The sequence below is a fragment of the Hyla sarda genome, chromosome 3 (genome assembly GCF_029499605.1).
Source record: "Hyla sarda isolate aHylSar1 chromosome 3, aHylSar1.hap1, whole genome shotgun sequence".
Classification (NCBI taxonomy): Eukaryota; Metazoa; Chordata; class Amphibia; order Anura; family Hylidae; genus Hyla; species Hyla sarda.
In genome coordinates this window covers 427,313,026-427,340,793 of record NC_079191.1, presented here as the reverse complement: position 1 = coordinate 427,340,793, position 27,768 = coordinate 427,313,026, and the positions used below count along the sequence as shown (strand labels likewise).

Below are 27,768 nucleotides of genomic sequence, written 5' to 3'. Positions count from 1 at the left end.
CCGTGCTAGTGGACCGGTTCTAAGCTGCTACTGGTTTTCACCAGAGCCCGCCGCAAAGCGGGATGGTCTTGCAGCGGCGGTAGCAACCAGGTCGTATCCACTAGCAACGGCTCAACCTCTCTGACTGCTGAAGATAGGCGCGGTACAAGGGAGTAGACAAGAGCAAGGTCGGACGTAGCAGAAGGTCGGGGCAGGCAGCAAGAATCGTAGTCAATATGGCAATAGCAGGAGGTCAAGTACACAATATGGACAAACACAGTAAATGCTTTCTCTAGGCACTAAGGCAACAAGATCCGGCAGGGGAGTGCAGGGGCAGAGATCAGATATAGTCTGGGAGCAGGTGGAAGCCAATAAAGCTAATTGGGCCAGGCACCAATCATTGGTGCACTGGCCCTTTAAGTCTCAGAGAGCTGGCGCGCGCGCGCCCTAGAGAGCGGAGCCGCGCGCGCCAGCACATGACAGCAGGGGACCGGGACGGGTAAGTGACCTGGGATGCGATTCGCGAGCGGGCGCGTCCCGCTGTGCGAATCGCATCCCCGACGGCCATGACAGTGCAGCGCTCCCGGTCAGCGGGACTGACCGGGGCGCTGCGGGGAGAAAGACGCCGTGAGCGCTCCGGGGAGGAGCGGGGACCCGGAGCGCTAGGCGTAACAGTAATGTATGTACGCAGTGACCTCACCAGCAGAATAGTGAGTACAGCTCTGGAGTATAATACAGGATATAACTCAGGATCAGTACAGGATAAGTAATGTAACGTATGTACACAGTGACCTCACCAGCAGAATAGTGAGTACAGCTCTGGGATATAATACAGGATATAACTCAGGATCAGTACAGGATAAGTAATGTAATGTATGTACACAGTGACCTCACCAGCAGAATAGTGAGTATAGCTCTGGGGTATAATACAGGATATAACTCAGGATCAGTACAGGATAAGTAATATAATGTATGTACACAGTGACCCCACCAGCAGAATAGTGAGTACAGCTCTGGGGTGTAATGGGTCATGAGAAGCTTATCCTACAAGGATGTTGTTACGCCGAGCGCTCCGGGTCCCTGCTCCTCCCCGGAGCGCTCACGGCGTATTGGTGCCTGGCCCAATTAGCTTAATTGGCTTCCACCTGCTCCCTGGCTATATCACATCACTTCCCCTGCACTCCCTTGCCGGATCTTGTTGCCTTGTGCCAGTGAAAGCGTTTAGTGTTGTCCAAAGCCTGTGTTACCTGAACTCCTGCTATCCATCTTGACTACGAACCTTGCCGCCTGCCCCGACCTTCTGCTACGTCTGACCTTGCCTCTGCCTAGTCCTTCTGTCCCACGCCTTCTCAGCAGTCAGCGAGGTTGAGCCGTTGCTACTGCCGCAGCAAGACCATCCCGCTTTGCGGCGGGCTCTGGTGAACACCAGTAGCCTCTTAGAACCGGTCCACCAGCACGGTCCACGCCAATCCCTCGCTGACACAGAGGATCCACTACCTGTAAGCCGAATCGTGACAGTAGATCCGGCCATGGATCCCGCTGAAGTGCCGCTGCCAAGTCTCGCTGACCTTACCACGGTGGTCGCTCAGCAATCGCAGCAAATTGCCCAACAAGGACAGCAGCTGTCGCAGTTGACCGCCACGTTACAGCAACTTCTGCCTCTGCTACAGCAGCAACCATCTCCTCCGCCAGCTCCTGCACCTCCTCCGCAGCGAGTGGCCGCTCCTAGCCTCCGCTTGTCCCTGCCGGACAAATTTGATGGGGACTCTAGACTCTGCCGTGGATTTCTGTCTCAATGTTCCCTGCATATGGAGATGTTGTCGGACTTGTTTCCTACAGAACGGTCTAAGGTGGCGTTCGTAGTGAGCCTTCTTTCAGGAAAGGCCTTGTCTTGGGCCACACCGCTCTGGGACCGCAATGATCCTGCCACAGCCACAGTCCAGTCCTTCTTCGCTGAAGTCCGTAGTGTCTTCGAGGAACCAGCCCGAGCTTCTTCTGCCGAGACTGCCCTGCTGAACCTGGTCCAGGGTAATTCTTCAGTGGGCGAGTACGCCATCCAATTTCGTACTCTTGCTTCCGAATTATCATGGAATAACGAGGCTCTCTGCGCGACCTTTAAAAAAGGCCTATCCAGTAGCATCAAGGATGTGCTGGCCGCACGAGAGATTCCTGCCAACCTGCAAGAACTTATCCATTTGGCCACCCGCATTGACATGCGTTTTTCTGAGAGACATCAGGAGCTCCGCCAGGAAAAAGACTTAGATCTCTGGGCACCTCTCCCACAGCATCCTTTGCAATCTACGCCTGGGCCTCCCGCCGAGGAGGCCATGCAAGTGGATCGGTCTCGCCTGACCCAGGAAGAGAGGAATCGCCGTAGGGAAGAAAATCTTTGTCTGTACTGTGCCAGTACCGAGCATTTCTTGGTGGATTGCCCTATTCGTCCTCCACGTCTGGGAAACGCACGCACACACCCAGCTCACGTGGGTGTGGCGTCTCTTGGTTCAAAGTCTGCTTCTCCACGTCTCACGGTGCCCGTGCGGATTTCTCCTTCAGCCAATTCCTCCCTCTCAGCCGTGGCCTGCTTGGACTCTGGTGCCTCTGGGAATTTCATTTTGGAGTCTTTGGTGAATAAGTTCTGCATCCCGGTGACCCGTCTCGTCAAGCCGCTCTACATTTCCGCGGTCAACGGAGTTAGATTGGATTGCACCGTGCGTTACCGCACAAAACCCCTCTTAATGTGCATTGAACCCCACCACGAAAGGATTGAATTTTTCGTCCTCCCCAACTGCACCTCTGAGGTCCTCCTCGGTCTGCCATGGCTCCAGCTTCATTCTCCCACCCTTGACTGGACCACCGGGGAGATCAAGAACTGGGACTCTGCTTGCCACAAGAAATGCCTCTCCCCCCCTCCCAGTCCCGTCAGGCAAGCCTCAGTGCCTCCTCATGGCCCCCGTCCTGGTGTCACCCTGCCCCGTGCCAAGCTTCACCCTCTGCCCTCCCTCCCCATTCCCACTCCTGCTGTACTGCCTGCAGTTGAGGAAACCCTCCATTCTTTCCCGGTGTCCTCGTCCCAGGTAAAGCAGTTGTCGGACAAAAAAAGGGGGAGACCTAAGGGGGGAGGTACTGTTACGCCGAGCGCTCCGGGTCCCTGCTCCTCCCCGGAGCGCTCACGGCGTCTCTCTCCCTGCAGCGCCCCGGTCGGTCCCACTGACCGGTAGCGCTGCACTGATATGGCCGTCGGGGATGCGATTCGCACAGCGGGACGCGCCCGCTCGCGAATCGCATCCCAAGTCACTTACCCGTCCCGGTCCCCTGCTGTCATGTGCTGGCGCGCGCGGCTCCGCTCTCTAGGGCGCGCGTGCGCCAGCTCTCTGAGACTTAAAGGGCCAGTGCACCAATGATTGGTGCCTGGCCCAATTAGCTTAATTGGCTTCCACCTGCTCCCTGGCTATATCACATCACTTCCCCTGCACTCCCTTGCCGGATCTTGTTGCCTTGTGCCAGTGAAAGCGTTTAGTGTTGTCCAAAGCCTGTGTTACCTGAACTCCTGCTATCCATCTTGACTACGAACCTTGCCGCCTGCCCCGACCTTCTGCTACGTCTGACCTTGCCTCTGCCTAGTCCTTCTGTCCCACGCCTTCTCAGCAGTCAGCGAGGTTGAGCCATTGCTAGTGGATACGACCTGGTTGCTACTGCCGCAGCAAGACCATCCCGCTTTGCGGCGGGCTCTGGTGAACACCAGTAGCCTCTTAGAACCGGTCCACCAGCACGGTCCACGCCAATCCCTCTCTGACACAGAGGATCCACTACCTGTAAGCCGAATCGTGACAGATGTGTCCTCCTGTCCTGGAGATTGTATGGTGACATGAACCAGCCTATGGGTCCCCATTTACATATGCCCCCTGTTATTATCAGTAATAATTAGTACCTACAAACTGTTCAGTTTTATGGTTGTTCCATCATTTGATCTGAGACTTTACATCCTCTAGACCAGTGGTCTCCAACCTGCGAACCTCCAGATGTTGCAAAACTACAACTCCTAGCATGCCCGGACAGCCAATGGCTGTCCGGGCATGCTGGGAGTTGTAGTTTTGCAACATATGGAGGTCCGCAGGTTGTAGACCACTGCTCTAGACGTCTTCTACAGATGTGATGATTTGCTTGTAAGAAAGAGCAATAACGCTTAGCTCTTGTCTACAATATAAAAATCTCTCCTGTCATTGGCTGATAATAAGTCTCCATAGACTGCTGCGTCTCTTTGCCTTTTGTTTATTATCTTAGTGACCCGACCCCTCCGGCTGGTGACAACAATTCCACACCCTATAGTGATGATCTTGGTGAATTCCTCCAGCTGTTATCTGTCTCCTCCCAGATGTCTTTGTGTATTTCCTCACTCCTGGTTTACTATATATATATATATAAACCCTTAGGGCTTCTCACTATGACACTTCCTTCAGCCCTGACACACAGAAGCAGACACTATGGCCGGAATAGCTTCTAAGCTGGCCAGGGATAGAGCCAACACATTGGGTATTGGGACCAACGAGAACCCAAGGAAATACCTAAACCAAGACTTTGAGGCTCTGCGGGCGCAGTGTTTGGCCTCTAAGACCTTATTTGAAGACCCCACGTTTCCTGCTGCTCAGTCGTCTCTTGGAGTCAAAGATCTGGGTCCCAACTCCGAGAAAGTTCAAGGGCTTGTCTGGAAAAGACCCTCGGTGAGGAAACGTTTTATAGAGATATGATACTTTCCTACATACTTCTGTACTTGATGTCTTCTTATGTTTTATTCTGTTTTATAGAACTTTTCATAGACATATTGTGGGAGATATATCAAAACCCATCGAGAGGAAAAGTTGCCCAGTTGCCCATAGCAACCAATCTGATCACTTATTTAATTTTTAACCCCTTAAGGACCCAGCCCATTTATACCTTAAGGACCCGGCCATTTTTTGAACATCTGACCACTGTCACTTTAAACATTAATAACTCTGGGATGCTTTTACCTTTCATTCTGATTCTGAAATAGTTTTTTTCGTGACATGTTCTACTTTACATTAGTGGTAAAATTTTGTCGATACTTGCATCATTTCTTGGTGAAAAATTCAAAAATTTGTGGAAAAAATTGAAAATGTTGCATTTTTTAAACTTTGAAGCTCTCTGCTTATAAGGAAAATGGATATTCTAAATAAATTATATTTTGATTCACATATACAATATGTCTACTTTATATTTTCATCATAAAGTTGACATGTTTTTACTTTTGGAAGACATCAGGGGGCTTCAAAGTTCAGCAGCAATTTTCAAATTTTTCACAAAATTTTCAAAATCGGAATTTTTCAGGGACCAGTTCACTTTTGAAGTGGATTTTAAGGGCCTTCATATTAGAAATACCCCATAAATGACCCCATTATAAAAACTGCATCCCTCAAAGCATCCAAAATGACATTCAGTGAGTGTGTTAACCCTTTAGGTGTTTCACAGGAATAGCAGCAAAGTAAAGGAGAGAATTCAAAATCTTCATTTTTTACACTCGCATGTTCTTGTAGACCCAGTTTTTGAATTTTTACAATTAGTAAAAGAAGAAAAAGCCCCCCAAAATTTGTTACCCAATTTCTCTCGAGTAAGGAAATACCTCATATGTGTATGTCAAGTGTTTGACGGGCACAGTAGAGGGCTCAGAAGGGAAGGAGCAACAATGGGATTTTAGAGAGTGAATTTTGCTGAAATGGTTTTTGGGGGGCATGTCACATTTAGGAAGCCCCTATGGTGCCAGAACAGCAGAAAACCCCACATGGCATACCATTTTGGAAACTACACCCCTCAAGGCATGTAACAAGGGGTCCAGTTAGCCTTAACACCCCACAGGTGTTTGACGACTTTTCGTTAAATTCGGATGTGTAAATGAAAAAAACATTTTTTTTTCACCAAAGTGCAGTTTTTCCCCCAAATTTACCATTTTTACAAAGGGTAATGGGAGAAAATGCCCCCCAAAATTTGTAACCCCATCTCTTCTGAGTATGGAAATACCCCATGTTAGGGCGAACTATAATGCTCAGAAGAGGAGTCACCATTGGCTTTTGGAAAGCAAATTTAGCTGAAATGGTTTTTGGGGGGCATGTCGCATTTAGGAAGCCCCTGTGGTGCCAGAACAGCAAAAAAAAAAAAAAAACCACATGGCATACCATTTTGGAAACCACACCCCTTAAGGAATGTAACAAGGGGTACAGGGAGCCTTAACACCCCACAGGTGTTTGACGACTTTTTGTTAAAGTGTGATGTGTAAATGAAAAAACACTAAAATGCTGTTTTTTCCCCAAATTTTACATTTTTACAAGGGGTAATAGTAGAAAATGACCCCCAAAATGTGTAACCCCATTTCTTCTGAGTATGGAAACACCCCATGTGTGGACATTAAGTGCTCTGCTGGGGCATTACAATGCTCAGAAGAGGAGGAGCGTCATTGAGCTTTTAGAGAGATAATTTGGAATGGAAGTCGGGGGCCATGTGCATTTACAAAGCCCCTTGTGGTGCCAGAACAGTGGACTCCCCCACATGTGACCCCATTTTGGAAACTACACCCCTCACAGAAATAAGGGGTGTAGTGAGTATTTACACCCCACTGGCGTTTCATAGATCGTTGGAACAGTGTGCCCACTGTTCCAAAAAATCTGTCAGACACCTGTGGGGCGTAAATGCTCACTGTACCCCTTATTACATTACATGAGGGATGTAGTTTCCAAAATAGGGTCACATATGGGGGGGTCCATTGTTCTGGTACCATGGGGGCTTTGTAAACATACGTGGCCTTCAATTCCGGACAAATTTTCGCTTCAAAATCCCAATGGCACTCCTTCTCTTCTGAGCATTGTAGTTAGCCAGCAGAGCACTTTACATCCACATATGGGGTATGTTCTTACTCAGAAGAAATGGGGTTACAAATTTTGGGGGGACTTTTTTTTCCTATTTTCCCTTGTGAAAATGAAAAATGTATGGTAACACCAGCATTTATGTGAAAACATTTTTTTTTTCATTTTCCCATCCAACTTTAATGAAAATTCATCAAACACCTGTGGGGTGTGAAGGCTCACTATACCCCTTGTCACGTTCCGTGAGGGGTGTAGTTTCCAAAATGGGGTCACATGTGGGTATGTCTGTAAAATCAGCCACCCCTGTGCAAATCAACAATTTAGGCCTCAAATGTACATGGCGCTCTCTCACTCCTGAGCCTTGTTGTGCTCCCGCCGAGCATTTTACGCCCACATATGGGGTATTTCCGTACTCAGAAGAAATTGCGTTACTAATTTTGGGGGTCTTTTTTTTGCTTTTACCGCTTGTGAAAATAAAAAGTATGGGGCAACACCAGCATGTTAGTGCAAAAATTTTTTTTTTTACATTAACAGGCTGGTGTAGCCCCCAACTTTTCCTTTTCATAAGGGGTAAAAGGAGAAAAAGCCCCCAAAATTTGAAGTGCAATTTCTACCGAGTACGGAGATACCCCATATGTGGCCCTAAACTGTTTACTTGAAATACGACAGGGCTCTGAAGTGAGAGAGCGCCATGCGCATTTGAGGACTATATTAGGGATTGCATAGGGGGGGGGACATAGGGGTATTCTACGCCAGTGATTCCCAAACAGGGTGCCTCCAGCTGTTGCTAAACTCCCAGCATGACTGGACAGTCAGTGGCTGTCCAGAAATGCTGGGAGTTGTTGTTTTGCAACAGCTGGAGGCTCCGTTTTGGAAACACTGCCATACAATAAGTTTTTCATTTTTATTGGGGGGGGGGGGGGGGGGCAGTGTAAGGGGGTGTATATGTAGTGTTTTACCTTTTATTATGTGTTAGTGTAGTGTAGTGTTTTTAGGGTACATTCGCACAGGCAGAGGTTTACAGTGAGTTTCCCGCTAGGAGTGTGCGTTGCGGTGAAAAATTTGCCGCAGCTCAAACTTCAAGCAGGAAACTTACTGTAAACCCGCCCGTGTGAATGGGGGGGGGGGGGGGGCAAACCTCCAGCTGTTTCTAAACTACAACTCCCAGCATGTACTGACAGACCGTGCATGCTGGTAATTGTACTTTTGCAACAGCTGGAGGCACACTGGTTACCTAACTCAGTATTTTCCAACCAGTGTGCCTCCAGCTGTTGCAAAATTACAACTCCCGGTATGTACTGATCACCGAAGGGCATGCTGGGAGATGTAGTTATGCAACAGCTGGAGGTACGCAACTACAACTCCCAGCATGCCAAGACAGCTGTTTGCTGTTTGGGCATGCTGGGATTTGAAGTTTTGCAACTTCTGGAGGGCTACTGTTTAGAGACTACTGCACAGTGATCTCCAAACTGTGGACCTCCAGATGTTGCAAAGCTACAAATCCCAGCATGCCCAGACAGAAAACTGCTGTGTGGGCATGCTAGGAGTTGTAGTTTTGCAAGATCTAGAGGGCCACAGTACAGAGATCACTGCACAGTAATCTCCAAACTGTAGCCCTCCAGCTGTTGCAAAACTACAAATCCCAGCATGCCCAAACAGCTGTCTGGGCATGCAGGGAGTTGTAGTTTTGCAACATCTGGAGGGCTACAGTTTAGAGACCACTGTATGGTGGTCACAGACTGTAGCCCTCCAGATGTTGCTAGGCAACTCACCAGCTTCCGTAGAATCCAGGGAGCCAGCCTCATGACATCGCCGCCCGCTGATCACCGTCGCCCGCAGCCTCTGGATGGGTAAGTGAATCTCCTGCCGCCGGTCCTTGTCGGTTTCCCCGTTCTGCCCCGCCTATTGTGGGTGGGCAGAACGGGGAAACCAAAAGTTAACCACCTCTGCCACCTCATTCCTATCCCTTCAGGGGGATCGTGGGTGTCTTGGGCAACCGCGATCCCCCTTATATTTCGGGTCACCATAGACCCGTATGACCCAGAATCGGCGCAAATAGCGGGTGTGAATTCACCTGCGATTTGCGGCGATCACCGACATGGGGGGGTCTGATGACCCCCCTGGGCATGTGTGCGGCAGTCACCCAGGTCCTGTCCCCCCCCCCCGGCGCACGGCAGGGACCAAAATTTCCATGGACGTATGGATACACCCTTCGTCCTTAAGTACCAGGGCATCAAGGCGTATGCATATGCCCTAGGTCCCAAAGTGATTAACAAGGCCTCTGCAAAATGAAGGAATCTGATTGGTTGCTATGGGCAACTGGGCAACTTTTCCTCTCGACAGGTTTTGATAAATCTCCCCCAATATTGTATCTAATGTGTTTGCTTAGTTATAAATATAGTTATAGATCTTAAGGATAGGGGATAAGATGTCTGTTCATTGGACCCCCGCGATCTCTGTGCAGCACCTGGCTTTCATTAAGAATGCTGGGTGCGGGCGTCTGGGGTAGTGATGTCATGGCTACGCCCCCTCAATGCAAGTCTATAGGAGGGGGCGTGGTGGCTGCATGTCAAAAAAACGGAAATGAGCGTAGACGGGTTGAAACAGATGTAAACGGATTGTAAAAAAAATCCCATTGACATGAATGGGATTTTGTTAAAACCGTTTTTAAAGGAGTTATCCAGGAAAAAACTTTTTTATATGTATCAACTGGCTCCAGAAAGTTATACAGATTTGTAAATTACTTCTATTAAAAAATCTTAATCCTTCCAATAAATAATTATCAGCTACTGAAGTTGAGTTGTTCTTTTCTGTCTGGCAACAGTGCTCTCTGCTGACACCTCTGCTTGTCTTGGGAACTGCACAGAGTAGAAGAGGTTTGCTATGGGGATTTGCTTCTAAACTGGGCGGTTCCCGAGACAGGTGTCAACAGAGAGCACTTAGACAGAAAAGAACAACCTTAACTTCAGCAGCTCATAAGTACTGAAAGGATTAAGATTTTTTAATAGAAGTAATTTACAAATCTGTTTAACTTTCTGGAGCCAGTTGATATATACATAACATTTTTTTTTCCTGGAATACCCCTTTAATCCGTTTACAGCCTGTAAGAACGGAACTGAAATGGGGATAAAAAAAACAGGGACAGACGGCCGTGTGAACGCACCCTTAGCATGTTTAGAACTTGTGATCCACAGATTGGAGACTACTGTAGCTTTCCAGGTGTTGGCAACTCCCAATAAGAGGCTCTGATGCAGTAATCGGCAACCTGTAGACATCCAGATGTTGGTAAGCTGGAACAGATGCGGTGCCACGGGTTCTGGGCCACTACTATGGATCCACATGGAGCTCTGTGGGCACCTGCATAGGACTCACCAATTGTCGGCACATCACCTGTTATTAGGGTGTGTTCACACCATGTTTGGCACCAAAATCTGATGCCATTCATTGCTAGTGAAGCCCTTTTCACACTACCTTTAGGCACCTGTAAAAACTCATGAACTCAAAAAGTCCCCGAAACGTTTCGTCAAAAAATCCCATTCATGTCAATGGGATTTTATGACCATCCTGTTATGTCCCGTTATGACTAACATCCTTTATTTTTTATGGCACAAAAGACTGCACTAATTTTTGTCCTGTCAAAAATAATGGTAGAATAATGGAGATTAAAATTTTAACATTGAAGTCTTAGGGTGACGAATGTTCACAATTGACATCCGTTAGTGGCCGTTATTTTAAAGGGGTACTCCAGTGGAAAACTTTTCTTTTTAAAAAAAAAACAACTGGTGCCAGAAAGTTAAACAGATTTGTAAATTACTTCTATTAAAAAATCTTAATCCTTACAGTACTTATTAGCTGCTGAATACTACAGAGGAAATAATTTTCTTTTTGGAACACAGAGCTCTCTGCTGACATCACGACCACAGTGCTCTCTGCTGACATCTCTGTCCATTTTAAGAACTGTCCAGAGTAGAAGAAAATCCCCATAGCAAACATATGCTGCTCTGGACAGTTCCTAAAATGGACAGAGATGTCAGCAGAGAGCACTGTGCTTGTGATGTCAGCAGAGAGCACTGTGTTCTAAAAAGAAAATAATTTCCTCTGTAGTATTCAGCAGCTAATAAGTACTGGAAGGATTAAAAAATTTTAATAGAAGTAATTTACAAATCTGTTTAACTTTCTGGCATCAGTTGATTTAAATAAAAAAAAAAAGTTTTCCACCGGAGTACCCCTTTAATGTCTGTTATGATCCGTTTTTTGTACTGCGCATGCTCAGAACATGAAAATAAAATAACGGATGAGATAACGGGTGATAATGGATGGATCACGTCCGTTATTTTGTCAGAATTCCCGTTAAAATAATGGACATTGGTCTTCTGTTATCATCCGTTATGTTCAGTTATTTTGTCTATTATTTTGTTATTATATTCTATTATTTGTTATTATTATTATATTATTTTATTATTTTGTCATGACCTCGTTCAGCAAAAAAACGGCTGTCAAAATGCAGGAACATGACGGTAGTGTGAAAGAAGCCTTACTGCATTCTGGCTATTTTTTGGGCGCATACATAAGTTTTGCAACATCTGGAAATCCAAAATTTGGAGACCACTGCTATAGACAGTGTCCATAAATGTTTATTACCTAATATGACCTGGCACCTCCTATTGGCCTACACAAGTTTATGACATAATTTGGGGGGTTATTAGCTTCCTAAAAAGACTTTATTATAGGGTTGTGTAAGAGATTCCTCCCTCCGGCTGTCACCATCTGAAGGAAACGGAACAATCTCCTCCATCTGAGACAGTGTTTTCCAACCAGGGTGCCTCCAGCTGTTGCAAAACTACAACTCCTAGCATGTCAGGGTCCTAAAAAGTGAGAATTGTAGTTTTGCAACAGCTGTTGCACTGTGACTGGGAAACAAGGGGTTAATCCAGTGTTTTCCCAACCAGGGTGCCTCCAGCTGTTGAAAAACTACAACTCCCAGCATGTCAGGGTCCTAAAAAGTGAGAATTGTAGTTTTGCAAAAGCTGTTGCACTGTGACTGGGAAACAAGGGGTTAATCCAGTGTTTTCCCAACCAGGGTGCCTCCAGCTGTTGCAAAACTACAACTCCCAGCATGCCCGGACAGCCGTTGGCTGTCCAGGCATGCTGGGAGTTGTAGTTTTGCAACAGCTGGAGGCACCCTGGTTGGGAAACACTGATCTGAGAAGATAAGAAAGGTGATAGGGGAAGGGCTGGAGCGGAGTGTGACATCGCCCGGAGATACATTATCACCTCCATATCTAACAATGTTATTCTTCACCTCCAACAGGACATTAAACCCAATCCTCAGTTTATTAATGAAGGGGCAAGTCGTGCGGATGTCCGCCAGGGGGCGCTGGGTAAGTGGTGACATCCAGACTGAAGACCCAACTCTGTGTATTATAGCCGGGGTGACCTGGTCACAAGAGAGTTAATAATTCCCTTCATACATGTGAGAATTATTCTGTAAACATGACATAAAATGACTAAGGCTGGGTCCACACTACGTTTTGTCCCATACGGGAGCGCATACGGCAGGGGGGAGCTAAAACCTCGCGCTCCCGTATGCCTTCGTATGCGCTCCCGTATGTCATTCATTTCAATGAGCCGACCGGAGTGAAACGTTCGGTCCGGTCGGCTCATTTTTGCGCCGTATGCGCTTTTACAACCGGACCTAAAACCGTGGTTGACCACAGTTTTAGGTCCGGTTGTAAAAGCGCATACGGCGCAAAAATAAGCCGACCGGACCGAACGTTTCACTTCGGTCGGCTCATTGAAATGAATGACATACGGGAGCGCATACGGTGACATACGGGAGCGCGAGCTTTTAGCTCCCCCCTGCCGTATGCGCTCCCGTATGGGACAAAACGTAGTGTGAACCCAGCCTAAGGCTGGGTTCACATCATGTTTTTGCCATACTGTTTTCAATCCGTTTTTCTAAAGAAACCCGTATGGCAAAAAAACAAATGGAACAGTATGGGAAAATGTAAACCGTATACTGTTTTTAAAAGTGCATACAGTTCTGTCAGTTTTTATAAAAAAAAAAAAAAACATAAGTTTTTGAAAATGTTGTCCATTTTTAATGGGAGGGGTCTTGGGTGGGGACTTTAGGATTCAAATGCGCATGTGCAAAGTAAAAACGTATACGTTTTTCCCGTATGGAACCGTATACATGTGCGTTTCCCATTGACGTCCATGTTAAAAAAAGACGTATGCGGTTGCCCGTGGTTGACCACGATTTTGTCTCCGGTTTAAAAACCGTACTGCAACCGCATACGTTTTTTTTTAACATGGACGTCAATGGGAAACACACATGTTTACGGTTCCATACGGGAAAAATGTTTACGTTTTTACTTTGCACATGCGCATTTGAATCCTAAAGTCCCCACCCAAGACCCCTCCCATTAAAAATGGACAACATTTTCAAAAACGGATGGTTTTTTTTTCTATAAAAACTGACAGAACTGTATGCACTTTTAAAAACAGTATACTGTTTAAAAACGCATACGGTTTACTTTTATCCATATTGTTCCATCCGTTTTTTTTGCCATACGGTTTTCTTTAGAAAAACGGATTGAAAACAGTATGGCAAAAACGTAGTGTGAATTCAGCCTTAGGCTGGGTTCACATCATGTTTTTTGCCATACTGTTTTCAATCCGTTTTTCTAAAGTATACCGTATGGCAAAAAAAACGGATGGCAAAGTATCGTAAAAAGTGAACCGTATGCGTTTTTAAACTGTATACTGTTTTTAAAAGTGCATACAGTTCGGTCCGTTTTTATAGAAAAAGAAAACATATGTTTTTGAAAATTTTGTCCATTTTAAATGGGAGGGGTCTTGGGTGGGGACTTTAGGATGCAAATGCGCATGTGCAAAGTAAAAACGTATACGGTTTCCCGTATGGAACCGTATACATGTGCGTTTCCCATTGACGTACATGTTAAAAAAAACGTATGCGGTTGCAGTACGGTTTTTAAACCAGAGACAAAACATGGTCAACCACGGGAAACCGTATACGTTTTTTTACTTTGCACATGTGCATTTGCATCCTAAAGTCCCCACCCAAGATCCCTCCCATTAGAAATGGACAAAATTTTCAAAAACGTATGTTTAAAAAAAAAATAAATGTAAATGGACAGAACTGTATGCACTTTTAAAAACAGTATACAGTTTAAAAACGCATACTGTTTACTTTTTCCGATACTTTTCCATCCGTTTTTTGCAATACGGTTTTCTTTAGAAAAACGGATTGAAAACAGTATGGCAAAATCGTGATGTGAACCCAGCCTAAGGCTGGGTTCACACCACGTTTGTGCAATACGGGTTTTTTATTTAAAAAAAACGGATTCTCAAAGCCTGACTAAACTGTATCACAACGTGTGTAAAAATTTTAATCCGAGTAAGGTTTGAAAAATGATGTCAGGTTGCATCGGGTTTTTTTTAGAAATAAAACGTATAAGTTTTTAACTTTTCATTCCATTATGAATAAAGTTTCACTTGTTTGATTGAAATTCCAAGAAAAAAACTGTGCAAAGTCAAAAACCGTAGGGTGAAAACCAGATGGAACCGTACACACATATAGTTCTGTACGGTGCCCATTGACTCCCATGTTAAAAAAAAGAACGTATACGGTTTCAATACGGCTTTTCACCTGGACCAAAAACCGTGGTAGGCTACGGTTTTGGGTACGGGAAAAAAACTGCCCAAACCATACAGGATGCAAAACGGACACAACTGGATGCATCTTTTAACATACGGTTTTCAATGGAGAGTGAATGCATACGGTTTTCAATACGGTTCCGTACGGTTTTCAAATTGAAAACGTATACGGAAAATGTATTGCAAAAACGTGGTGTGAGCCCAGCCTTACAACCGGTTACAAGTGTAATATGGCAGCAAGTTCCGGCCCACTTGCGGTTGGGCTTGTCGTCAAGGTATGTTCCTGTCTCGGCCTTGTTAGTGCTGTGTGTTTATTTGTCTGTTTTTTCTGTCTTCGTCTGGTTATATTGTTTGTTTGCAAGTCCGTCATGTGTTTGTTTTTGTCTTGTCCGGTCTGTCTCATATCTTATATTGGTTTTGTTGATATATGAAAAGAAAATAATGGGGAGAGACATATTGGTGCTCTAAGTGCCATTATCATTTCTGGATATAGAAATGCACTCACCTGATAGGGTTGCGTTGGAACCACAACACCCTTACCGACATATAAATATTTTAGATGAGCTGTCAATCCGTCGGCAGGGGTCATGACGTCATGACCACGCCCCTTGTGACATCACACCACGCCCCCTCAATGCAAGTCTATAGGAGGGGGCGTGGGGACTCCTAGTCAAATACTTGGGTCATGTTGTAAGCGCAGAGGGAGTCCAGCCAAATCCTGAAAAGGTGGAAATTGTCAATAGCTGGCCAACCCCGCGCATGGTGCAAGATGTCAGGAGCTTCCTGGGATTTGCCGGCTACTACCGCCGCTTCATCCCACACTTTGCCCAGATTGCAGAACCCCTCACAGCTCTCCTACGGGCTACGGCACAGGAGAATTATAATGAAAGACTACTGATTGAATGGGCCGAAGAGCAAGAAACAGCTTTCTGAGCTCTTAAACGTATGCTGGCGTTTGCAGACTACAGTCAGCCGTTCTGGCTGTATACTGATGCCAGTTTTGAAGGTCTGGGAGCTGTCCTGTCCCAAGTCCAGGATGGACAAGAGCGAGTAATTGCTTATGCCAGTCGTAACCTGCGATGAACAGAGAAGAACCATGCAAATGACAGCTCATTCAAGTTGGAACTTCTTGCCCTGGTCTGGGCCGTGACCGAAAAGTTCAAAGACTTTTTGGCCGCCACGCTATTCACTGTCTACATGGATAATAACCTGCTGGCCCACCTGAACACTACCAAGTTGGGTGCCATTGAACAGCGATGGGCTTCAAGATTGGACAATTGCAGTTTTACTATCAAATACAGAAGGGGCAACTCAAAAGTCAATGCTGATGTACTATCTCGAATGACCCCGGCGAAGAACCACCTGTCAAAGATGTATGGGAAGATGTGGAGATGCCCCCATATTATTAACGGTTTGTGAACCAGAATGTTGTGACCGCCCTGATGGACAGTGAACCCAGGTCCGAAAAGGTTAAAGAAGGCCTATACACCTGGAAGACTCTTCAAGATGAAAGTCGAGTCATGGGGGATCTGTTGGACTACCTTCTGGCGAAAAAGGTACCAGCCTGTCTACGCCGGGCTCAGTGTGACTACGAGCTGAAACGTCTGTGGCGACAGAGGAAGCGACTGTTTGTGCACAAAGGACTGTTGTACCGAAATTCTATGGATCCGGTCTCTGGTGATCGATTCATCAAATTCTGGTTCCCCGAAGAGACGCAATGATCGTCCTCAATACATATCATTAGACTTGTGCACAAGAAAATTTCCGTTTTGTTTTTTTTGTTTTGGGTAAAATTTTCGTTTCGGTAATTTTTTCGGGCTTGATTTTTCGGATACATTCGCTATTCGGGGGTTCGGGCGTTTTTTTCCGGATACATTCGGTATTCGGGTACATTCCGGTAAATCTTTTTTAAGCAGGGGACCATTATCGGGAGTGTGTGCAGGAAAAGAGGGCAGCCGCAGACATCGGAACATTGGAAGACAGGTAAGTTAATAAGATGCGCACAAGCTATTTTTCATCTTTCATTTTTAAATATCCCTCGCTCTTTTCTAAACTGGGTTATAGTAGGTCAATGAAATGCATAGTAATTGCTGTGGGAACATTTTTCATTCATAAAACCGCAGACTTAATTGGATAATTGCCGTTTAGAACGTTTGGGGTCCCAACGCTCTAAACGGCAATTATCCAATTAAGTCTGCGGTTTCATGAATGAAAAATGTTCCCACTGCGTTTACTATGCATTTCATTGACCTACTATAACCCAGTTTAGAAAAGAGCGAGGGATATTTAAAAATGAAAGATGAAAAATAGCTTGTGCGCATCTTTGCCAATGAACCAGGGAGCCTCCAGCTGTTGCAAAACTGCAACTCCCAGCATGCCCAGACAGCCTTTGGCTGTCAGGGCATGCTGGGTTGGTGTTGTAGTTCTGCAACAGCTGGAGGCACTCTGGTAACAGTAACAGAAACAGTGTTTTCGCAAGTGACATGACATGTTATACATAAATCACCCGACAATCAAACACATCGATCAAACACATCATTCATGCAGCATTCATTCATTCATACATACATTTATTCATTCATTCATTCAACATTACATCATGTATTAATGAATCACATAGAATTATACATTATCTTACCAGTCTTAATGTTCTGATCTCCGCGGGTCTCTTCTTTTCCGTGCACCCGCTCCCGATAATGGTCCCTTGCTTCTAAATTAAACAAATTTTGTTTTAACAAAAATAAAATTCGTTTTTCACAGTTTCGTAGGTATGTACAATTAGTTTTGTTCGGAGTTCGGATTCATTCGGATGTAACTATATTTATTACATTCGGATCAATCCGAATGCACAAAATATGCACAATTCGGAAAAAAACGAATTAGTACGAAACGAAATGCACAAGTCTACATATCCACAAGACCAAAGCTACTGTCTGGCAAAGATTCTATTGGAAACGGTGCAGTGAATGTGCAGTCTGTAATGTCACCAAGAATGTGCGCAAGGACGCAAGAGCACCCCTCCATTCCATCCAGAGTTAAATGCCCAACCAGTTGGTCGCGCTAGAAAATGTCAAGTTGTCTCCTACCCGGTCTGGGTATACTTATGCTCTCACCATGGTGGATCATTACTCCAAATGGGTTGTCATTGTACCTGTCAAAGATCTCACAGCCAAGACACCGGACCAGATGTTCCACTCCAATTGGGTACAAACCCTTGTGAGTCCGGAATCTGTCCTAACGGACCGAGGAATGGCCTTCGAGGCCCAACTCTTCCAAGAGTTATGTCAATTCCGTACCTGCAAGAAACTCCTGACTACTGCTTATCACCCCCAGGGGAACAGGCTCTGTGAGCGCATCAATCAAGTTTTTATCCACATGTTGCGAACAGCCTCTGTGTCAAGACAAGAAGAGTGGCCCCGACTGCTGCCAGAATTACTGGAGATATATAACAACACAGTCCATTGTTCTACAGGGTATACCCCTTTCTACTTGATAATGGGGCAACATGGGCAGCTGCCTAAAGACCGGACATTTGAGCTCCAGGCCTGTTCAACAACTCTCCGCAAGCCTCCCTGGAATGGGTCTCTGACTACCAGAGAAGGATCCAATAAGCAAAAAAAATTGTCAGCAAGAAGATGGGCAAGGCTCAACAGAGACAACAAGAGGACTATAACCGTCATGCCTCCGCAAAACCACTTCAATTGGACGATAAAGTCTGGCTATGAAAGTTCCCAAGGACCAACAAGTTAGACTCTATCTTGGAGACAGAACCGTACACGATGATGGCTATAACCTATCCTGAGTCTTATGAAGTACAAAAACCTGGGTATGAACCACAAGTCATTCACCGGAATCAAATCAAGTTATGTCTCAAAGAAGATCTACCAGTGCTCCCAGCACCGCCTCCTCCAGCTGTCAGACCGGCGAGAATTACCCATGTTTTCTCCAAATCAGCCTGCAATCTTCTGTGTCTCACCAACCCCGGGGCTGGTTCAACCTACATTAGTCTTCACACCAGTCCCAGTCTTGTCACCGTTGGCTCCAGCCTATACACCAGTCTCTAGAGTGCCAATCCTGTCACTAGCCTCTCCAGCACAGCTGCCAGCAACTCTGCGTCCAGACAGTCCTGAACTAATACCAGCTCCTGAGTTCACTAAGGAAAAGCCAGCCACAGCTCCAGAAGTCCCAAGAGCTCCAGAAATCCTGCATCTTTATGTCCTATTAGCACAAGGAGCATGTATGGACATTTTCACAAAGTGCTGCATGGACTCGTCCCCAGTTATTTTTTCATATTCAGACCTGTGAAGGACATTTGACAATAATGCCCAGGAACTGTAAGTCTAGGCCCCAGTGGCCACTTCGAGTCGTCCGCCCTCCAGGACTGGGCGCCAAAGACGGCTGTGTTTAAGAGGGGGAGTTTGTGGTGGCCCAGTATGGGAGTTGTTACCCCGTACCCTTGCTGCCCTGTTAGGCAGCCTCCCTGCAGTGTCCCTTGGGCTTCCTTGCACCTGTCCCCTTATGTATATATTGTTTGCCATGTGTCATACTGCATAATGCATATAGAAAGTATTGTTAGGTTAACATGTGATCACCAGTTGTCATGTGAGTTGTCATGTGGTTGTAACCCAGGAGGTATCAGTGACCATGTGACCTAAGGGTGACCTAAGGGGACCCCACCAGAGTCTCCCCTATAAAAGCCCTGGGAGGAGTCTCTTCACTCTCTTATGCTTCCTGCTGAGTTGAAATACAGTTGAGTCCTAGAGTGTGTCTGGATTCTATAGGAGCCTGAAGTCAGTCCTGCAGCCACAAGCTACAAGTCTACAAGTAAGCTAGAGTCACAGATTAGTCAGTCTCAAGTCAAGTCAGTCTCTGTCATCTATTATCGAGTCATGTGGCCTGTACTAAATTGTCCAAATCTACTTCAAGTCCCAGAAAGCCCTTAAGGTCTCTGAAGTCACTGGTCACCTCTGTGGGCCCTGGCTGAACTGTATAGACTTTTCCACTTGTCTAAACTCAGTAAAGCTACTGTTATCCGTAACTTGGCGTCGGAGTCATTATTGCCCCTGTGCCTAGCCCAGGATCCAGCGTTATACCTTCATGTGGTATTGAAGATAAACCACGCCCTGGCGTCATGAACACAAGGGGTTAATGCCATCTGCCCCTAGAGTAATTCCATCTGCCCTGCATCACACCCCCATACAACACAAATATACATATAATGTTATTATCTACATTTTATAAAAAGTTTTTGTTGACGACAGGTGCACTTTAAAAAACATAAAATTATTCACACCCCTGGTAGATCCCGATTACTTGACCTTACAATCAGAGTTATGCATCTAGCTGGGTGACCTACCACCCTATGCAGGCTTTCCTTATCTGGGCACGCTTATTTCTCAGCATTATTCCTAATCCCCTTCTCCGCCCTTACCCTCCCCGCACATCCCATGATCGCTCATTTCTCACCAGTCCGTGCTGTGAAGTTTTTATTAGACATGTACTGTATATTAATGATTTCCCAGTCTGGTCTGTGTATTGTGCATGTATGGGACTATGTATTTAATGAAAGCACAATTGGTTTTTCATGGAGGTTCCCATGACATAGAGTCCATATTGAGGCTCTGATGACGTCACCTGCGCCTCTTTGTGATGGTGAACCAGTGTCTCTAAATGTATGATGCCATAACACCATGTTACATGACCTGACAGAGTGGGTTTTAACCGCTAGAAATGCAGTGTCTACCCCTGAAATAAAGATCTTTCTTTGACTGAATGAACTTGGCTCTGCTCTTCATCTGCTGATCGGTGCCAAAGAAGTATCCAGCTCGGCAGAGTTCCTGCTGGGAACATCACTCTGATCATCGAATCATATCAGTTTTGGTGATATTGTTACTGCTCTGCTGTCTATGTCTTGTCTGGCCTGTATCAACAAAACCAAGATGAGATATGAGACAGACTGGACAGACAGACTGGTGTCTAATCTGGGGGTACTACCTGCCTATTGGGGGGTCTAATCTGTGGGTACTACCTGTGTACTTGGGGGGAAGGGGTAATCTGGGGGTACGACCTGTCTACTGGGTGGGTCTAATCTGGGAGTACTTCCTGCCTACTGGGGGGGGGGGGGGTCTAATCTGGGGGGTACTACCTGCTTACAGGGGGGGGGTCTAATCTGCCGGTACTACCTGTCTACTGGGGGGTCTAATCTGGGGGTACTACCTGTCTACTGGGGAGTCTAATCTGGCAAAGCTACCTGTTTACTGGGGGGGGGGGTCTAATCTGGGGGTACTACCTGCCTGCTGGGGGGTGGTGTCCAATCTGGGGGGACGACTACCTGCCTACAGTGAGAGGGGGGTCTAGTCTGAGGGGACTACCTGCCTACACACCTTCCAACCTACCTACCGGGAGATGAGACATGGGGGGGGGATGAACAATTGACGTATGGGGGGGGGGGGGCAGGCACATTCATTGCACAGGGGCCCTCTGCTGTCTGTGTCTGCCCCTGAAGAAACCAATATGAGACATGAGACAGACTGGACAAGACATAGGCAGCAGAGGACTAACAATATTAAGAAACCAATATGGGATATGAGACAGACTGGACAAGACAAAGACAGCAGAGCACTAACAATATAAATCGCCCAATTTGAGATATGAGACAGACTGGACAAGACTAGAGAGCAGAGGACTAATAATATCAACAAAACTCATATGAGAAATAAGACAGACTGGACAAGACATAGGCAGCGGAGGACTAACAATATTAAGAAACCAATAGGAGATATAAGACAGACTGGACAAGACATAGGTAACAGAAGACTAACAATATCCCTTTGGGCAGTAAGTTGCCATTTGCTTTTGCTTCTGGCATTTGATATACGCTTGAATACATTTTACTGATTGGTCTCACGATTCTGCACTACCATAAGTCCTGGGGGTATCTGAGTACTAGGAGCTATTGCTAGAACCAGGTAAGGACAATCGCTAAGAGGTAAGCTTGCTTCTTCAGTGTAGTGACCTGTTAGGATCCTAACAAAGAGGCAGGGGGAGTTAACTCTGTTCTGTTAACCATGTGTTGGTCTCCTGACTATTACCGTTACATGCTTTGATTTCCCACTTTTGTACCAACTTATACATCTCTAACTGGCACCCTCCTTTTAAGATGCTCATACAAGTTGTATTTTTAGTTTTTTCTGTTGGAGTCCATACATAGTTAAGCATACTACTTTTAGCCAACTTTTTAGCTTTATTTTACTCCCCCCGATAACGATATATTCTTTATTGTACAGGTGACTGCTGGCTTCTCTGTTCTATCGCCTCTCTGACTCTGAACAAGGAATGTCTCTGCCGCGTTGTCCCCATCGATCAAAGCTTTGACGCCGACTACGCAGGGATCTTTCACTTTAAGGTAGCACAAAGATTTAAAAGGAGTAAATATGGACAGGATTAAGGACATGAGTGGGGGGAAGATGTATTTTCATGCTCCACAACTAAAAATATAAAAATGAGTTTACCTCTTTTTGGAGGAGAGTTAGCCAGACCAGAATGTCCTCCAAATGGAAGAGTCACCCATCTGTATGTGGTGTCCCAGCACCAAAGGCTGTCCTGTGTGCTGCGGATCTCCTCGGCCATGCCTGCTGCTCCTGTGATGGGCCTACTGTTTTATTGTTTACTATGTTTATGCACTTTGTTGTATTTACTGTATTATGGTATCATGTGTGGACTGTACTCTTAAGAAGAAGATGCAGAGTAATCAGGTGACTCTGTCCACCCAATGGGAACCCCCAAATTGCCCTGTAGTAGTGTGGAGGGAGGAAGAGTTGCTCCATTATTATTATTATTTTTTTTAAATCAACTTAAACAGATTTGTAAATTACTTCTATTTAAAAATCTTTATCCTTCCAGTACTTATCAGCTGCTGTATGCTCTACAGGAAGTTCTTTTATTTTTGAATTTCCTTTCTGTCTAACAACAGTGCTCTTTGCTGACACCTCTGTCCATTTTAGGAACTGTCCGGAGCAGGAGAGGTTTGCTATGTGGATTTACTCCTGCTCTGGACAGTTCCTGACATGGACAGAGGTGTCAGCAGAGAGCACTGTGGTCAGACGGAAAGGAAAATCCCAGCAAGGCAACAGGGCTCCCAAGGGTTACACTGCATCCCTTCTACTCTGCTCCGTACTGTGAGTGTTGTACCATCTACTCCTGCCTCAGTGAAAGACAGTTATCCGTAACCCAATGTTGGTGTGTTTATTGTCCTGTACCTTGCCCAGGAGAAGCTGTCTCCACCTCGGACTGTGTATAGGCTAACAGTGCCCTGGCGTCACGACCTGACAAGTCTATCTTGCACCCCTGTGTCACCACATGTAGACAGCTGTTCCTGGATTCCTGTCCCTCATCAGTACAGAGCAGGGTACTGGGGATAGGGAGATGCCATAGACTCCGCTTTAGGAGATCATCAGTATACAGACTATTTTTTCAGACAATGCTTCATGGGAAAAAGTATGCAATTTTGCTCTCATCCAGAAGGAAGAACACTGTCTCATACTGGTTGACCATATTGAGGCCTTAGATGCAGCATTGGGGTAAATACTGGTTCTCGCAGAATAGATGCAGTTTGATGGGTTAGTTCAGGAAATTCTTCTTATGTAGGGGACTCTGGGTGGCTCGTATAGGATAGGTAAGTTCCTCCTGGAGGACAGCAAATTTGAAAACTCTTTTATTTTTATTTTTTTTTACCTCAGAGACATTTCAAAAGTTTTGATCGGTCAGGGTCTGAGTGTTCAGACGCCAACCAATTATAACAACAAGCGCTCCTCTGCTCCCCATCTCATTGTAGCTATTGGTCTGTGTAATCACTCATGAAAACTCTCTACAACAGTGGTCTCAAACAGCGGCCCTCCAGATGTTGCAAAAATTCAACTCCCAGCATACCCGGACAGCCAAACACCTGTCCGCCTTCTCCAGAGGATCCATACTGATCATGAAAGGTAAATCAAGGCTTCCCTTTTGCAAAACTTCAACTCCCAGCATGCCCGGACAGCCGTTGGCTGTCCGGGCATGCTGGGAGTTGAAGTTTTTGCAACATCTGGAAGGCCACAGCTTGAGACCACTGCTCTACAACATTTCAATTTTTTGTTTAAAGTGACAGTGCCCATTCGAGCAGCAAATAAGATGAATTGTTTTCGTCATAGAAAAAAAATCTCTGAATCCAGTTGTTACCATAACAAGACAAAACATACGGTTACTATTCTTTGCACCTAAGACGAGATCCGTGACTCAGATGTCAGGTGGAACAATGTCACATTCCATCCTACACTAATCTATAAGCTGTTTCCCCCAGTTCTGGCAGTACGGTGAGTGGGTGGATGTTGTCGTGGATGATCGGCTGCCTACCAAGAAATCAAAACTGCTGTTTGTCAAGTCTACCAGTGCCAGCGAGTTCTGGAGCGCCCTATTGGAGAAGGCCTATGCCAAGTAAGAACCCAACCGGGACTAATAAGGGGCATAAGGGACATCTCAGCTATGAGGAAAGATTTAAAGTATTACATTCGTTTAGTCTTGAGAGGAGACGTTTTAAGGGGTACTCCGCCCCTAATCATTTTATCCCCCATCCAAAGGATAGGGAGTAAGATATATGATCGGGGTGGGGGGGGGGACCCCCACGATCTATGCCCAGCACCCGGCGTTTGTTTAGAATGCTGGGTGCAGTTGGCGGGGGTCATTGCCGTCATAGCCACGCCCCCTCGTGATGTCATGCCACACCCCCTCAATGCAAGTCTATGGGAGGGGCGTGTCAGCTGTCACGCCCCCTCCCATAGCTTGCATTTAGGGGGTGTGGTGTGACGTCACGAGGGGTGTATGGCCATGACATCACGACCCCCGCCGCCAGCACCCAGCGTTCGGAACAAAATGGTCCGGATGCCAGGGCAACGGAGTACCCCTTTAAGGTTGAAATAAGACCAGAGTCCATCAAGTTCGATTTATATATGGTTATTGGTTATTTCAATGGAGATGAATAGGCAGACACCTCTGCTTCTCCCAGAAGAAAGAATCAGGCATGATAAAATCCACATCTTCTGTGGGCAGAATAGTTGACTGGCCCCTATATACATTAGATCACTGTTTGGTGCTCTGGCCATGCTGGGAGTTGTAGTTCTGCAACTGCTGGAGACGCACTGTTTGGAAAGCACTGCATTAGTTCCTCACCCAAGCTTATCAATATTGGTGTTTTCATTATATTCAACCAAGGTGGGAAAAGGAAGAGGTATGGGTGGAAAAGGAGGGGATTCTATAGTCCTGCATATGCATTAAAGGGGTTCTCCAACTTAAGGTGACTTTAGTAAGTATCTGCCAGACAGTAGTGGACATGCTTAGGAAGGCTCTGCGCTTGTCTTGGGGCTAAATGGCTATGTTGTGAGATTACCAAAATGCTGTGGCTATCTTTTTGTGAATTGGCTATTTCCTGTTGGAGTTCCCTCCCTCCAACTACAAGTCCCATGATTCCTTGGAAATGAGAGGTGACTTTTCTCCTTCCCACACAACAGCCACTCCAATCACTGAAACACACCTGTGCTCCCTCCCATGCAATAGACCAGTGTTTTCTAACCAGGGTGCCTCCAAGCTGTTGCAAAACTGCAATTCCCTGCCAAATGATCTCCCTCCCACCCAGCGGTTGTGCCACCCATTGCTGTTAAAAATAAACATTGGGGCAAAGATCACAGAAGAATTGCGAGATCACCATCACCCACAGGTACAGACACTATATTATGAACTGCACTAACTTTACAGCCCCTGTAGCACAGTCAAAGAAAATATAATTCCTGGAATACCCCTTAAATGTTATTTTGTTCTAAGATTGTATTTAAAGGGGTACTCCAGTGCTCCAGCATTCTGAACATTTTGGCTGCGGCACCCCAGACATCCAGTGCACAGAGCGAACTTCACTCCGTGCCGGATGACTGGCAATGCAGGACGGAGGCTCGTGATGTCACAACCACGCCCCACTCATGACGTTATAGCCAAGTCTATAGACTTGCATTGAGGGGGCGTGGCCGTGATGTCATGAATGGGGTGTGGCGCTGATGTCATGAGCCTCCGGCGCTGCACCCGATGCTCTAAACGAACGCCGGGTGCAGCAGGGAGATTGCAGGGGTCCCCAGCAGTAGGACCCCCAGGATCAGACATCTTATCCACTATCCTTTGGATAGAGGATAAGATTTCTAGGGGCAGAGTACCCCTCTAAGACCAACATCTATGTATAAATTGCCCAAAAATATGAGGAAAAACTGTTTTTCAGGTTAACCCCCCCTCTCAGGTTCAGTCTCCAGGGGCAACAAGACGTCTTTACCATAAGAACTGTGAATTTATTGAACAGTCTACTTCAGAAACTGCTCACTGCATAAACAGTTGAGGGCTTCAGACTTAAAGGGGTTAAAGGGCTTAAAGGGGTACTCTGCTGCTAGACATCTTATCCCCTATCCAAGGTAAAGGGGATAAGATGTCTGGGCGCGGGGGTCCTGCCTCTGGGGCGCTGGGTTCCTGTGGCAGTGGTCGTGATTTCACTACCATGCCCCCTGGTAATGCCACTCCCCCTCCATTCATGTCTATGGGAGGGGCATGTCATCCAACACGCCCCCTCCCATAGACATAAATGGAGGGGGCATAGCATGACGTCACCAGGGGGGCTTGGCCGTTACGTCATAATCAAGGCCCCCCGGCTCCGAGCGTTCTGAACAAAATGTTCAGAATGCTGGAGCACTGGAGTACCCCTTTAAATACATTCTTAGAACAACACAACATTTAAGGGGTATTCCAGGAATTATATTTTCTTTGACTATGCTACAGGGGCTGTAAAGTTAGTGTAATTCATAATATAGTGTCTGTACCTGTGGGTGATGGTGATCTCGCAATTCTTCTGTGATCTTTGCCCCAAGGTTTATTTTTAACAGTAATGAGTGGTACAACCGCTGGGTGGGAGGGAGATCATTCTGCAGGGAATTGCAGTTTTTCAAAAGCTTGGAGGCACCCTGGTTAGAAAACACTGGTCTATTGCATGGGAGAGAGCACAGGTGTGTTTCAGTGATTGGGGTAGCTGATGTGTGGGAAGGAGAAAAGTCACCTCACATTTCCAAGGAATCATGGGACTTGAAGTTGGAAGGAGGGAACTCCAGCAGGAAATAGCCAGTTCACAAAAAGATAGCCACAGCATTTTGGTAATCTCACAACATAGCCATTTAGCCCCAAGACAAGCGCAGATCCTTCCTAAGCATGTCCATTACTGCCTGCCAGGTACGTACTAAAGTCACCTTATGTTGGAGAACCCCTTTAATGCATATGCAGGAATATAGAATCCCCTCCTTTTCCACCCATACCCCTTTGGTTGAATTTGATGAAAACACCAATATTGATTAATCTCTTGATTGAGATTCATCTCCATTGAAATAACCATATATAAATTGAACTTGATGGACTCTGGCCTTTTTTCAACCTTAAAGGGGTACTCCGTTGCCCTGGCATTCGGAACATTTTGTTCCGAACGCTGGTTGCAGGCGGCAGGGGGTCGTGATGACATGGCCACACCCCCTCGTGACGTCACACCACGCCCCCTCAATGCAAGTCTGTGGGAAGGGGCGTGACGCCGTCATGCCCCCTCCCATAGACTTGCATTGGGGGGGCGTGGCATGGCATCACAAGGGGGCGTGGCAGTGATGTCACGACCCCCACCACCTGCACCCAGCATTCTAAAGGAATGCCAGGTGCTGCACATAGATCGTGGGGGTCCCAGCTGGGATCAGACATCTTTGGATAGGGGATAACCATAAGGGGCGGAGCACCCCTTTAAGAACTATGTAACCATAATTTGCACACTTAGCTTGGCTAAATATCAGGGTTTAAGTCAGCAAGACAAATACAGTATGACATTCCAAGTATTGAAGTGCACCTGACTCAGATGTGTTGTAGAGACACGTCTAAAGTTTTGATCGGTTGGGGGTCTGAGCATTCAGATTCTGACCAAGTGTTAGAAAAAGCGGGATGAAAACTTTTGTAATGTCTCTACAACATCAAAAGTTTTTAAAAGTGACATTACCCATTAAAGTATAATAGTGGTAGAAATACCTTAGGCTACCTACAGTGCAATAAACATTTTTAGGAGTAGTAACAACATATGAAAGACCATGATGGAGACTAGATGAAGTTGCTTAAACACAAACTTTATGAAGTTATAGCTGATTTATGGATTACA

General features: G+C 46.1%; 1 protein-coding gene across 7 annotated transcripts in view; it reads left to right on the top strand.

The window, feature by feature from the left end:
• Positions 1–27,768, top strand: part of LOC130363088 (calpain-8-like) — a 92,711-nt gene that overhangs the window by 30,270 nt on the left and 34,673 nt on the right. For 3 of the 7 annotated variants that reach the window (XM_056568429.1, XM_056568435.1, XM_056568434.1), the window contains exons 2-5: positions 4,410–4,697; positions 12,160–12,229; positions 21,815–21,933; positions 23,866–23,999. In XM_056568429.1, coding sequence (XP_056424404.1) covers positions 4,461–4,697; positions 12,160–12,229; positions 21,815–21,933; positions 23,866–23,999 — 560 coding nt within the window. In that variant the 5' untranslated portion in view covers positions 4,410–4,460. Of the gene's footprint in view, positions 1–4,260; positions 4,698–12,159; positions 12,230–21,814; positions 21,934–23,865; positions 24,000–27,768 lie in introns of all 7 variants that reach the window. The other 4 variants (XM_056568432.1, XM_056568433.1, XM_056568431.1 and 1 more) reach the window with 2 other exon arrangements.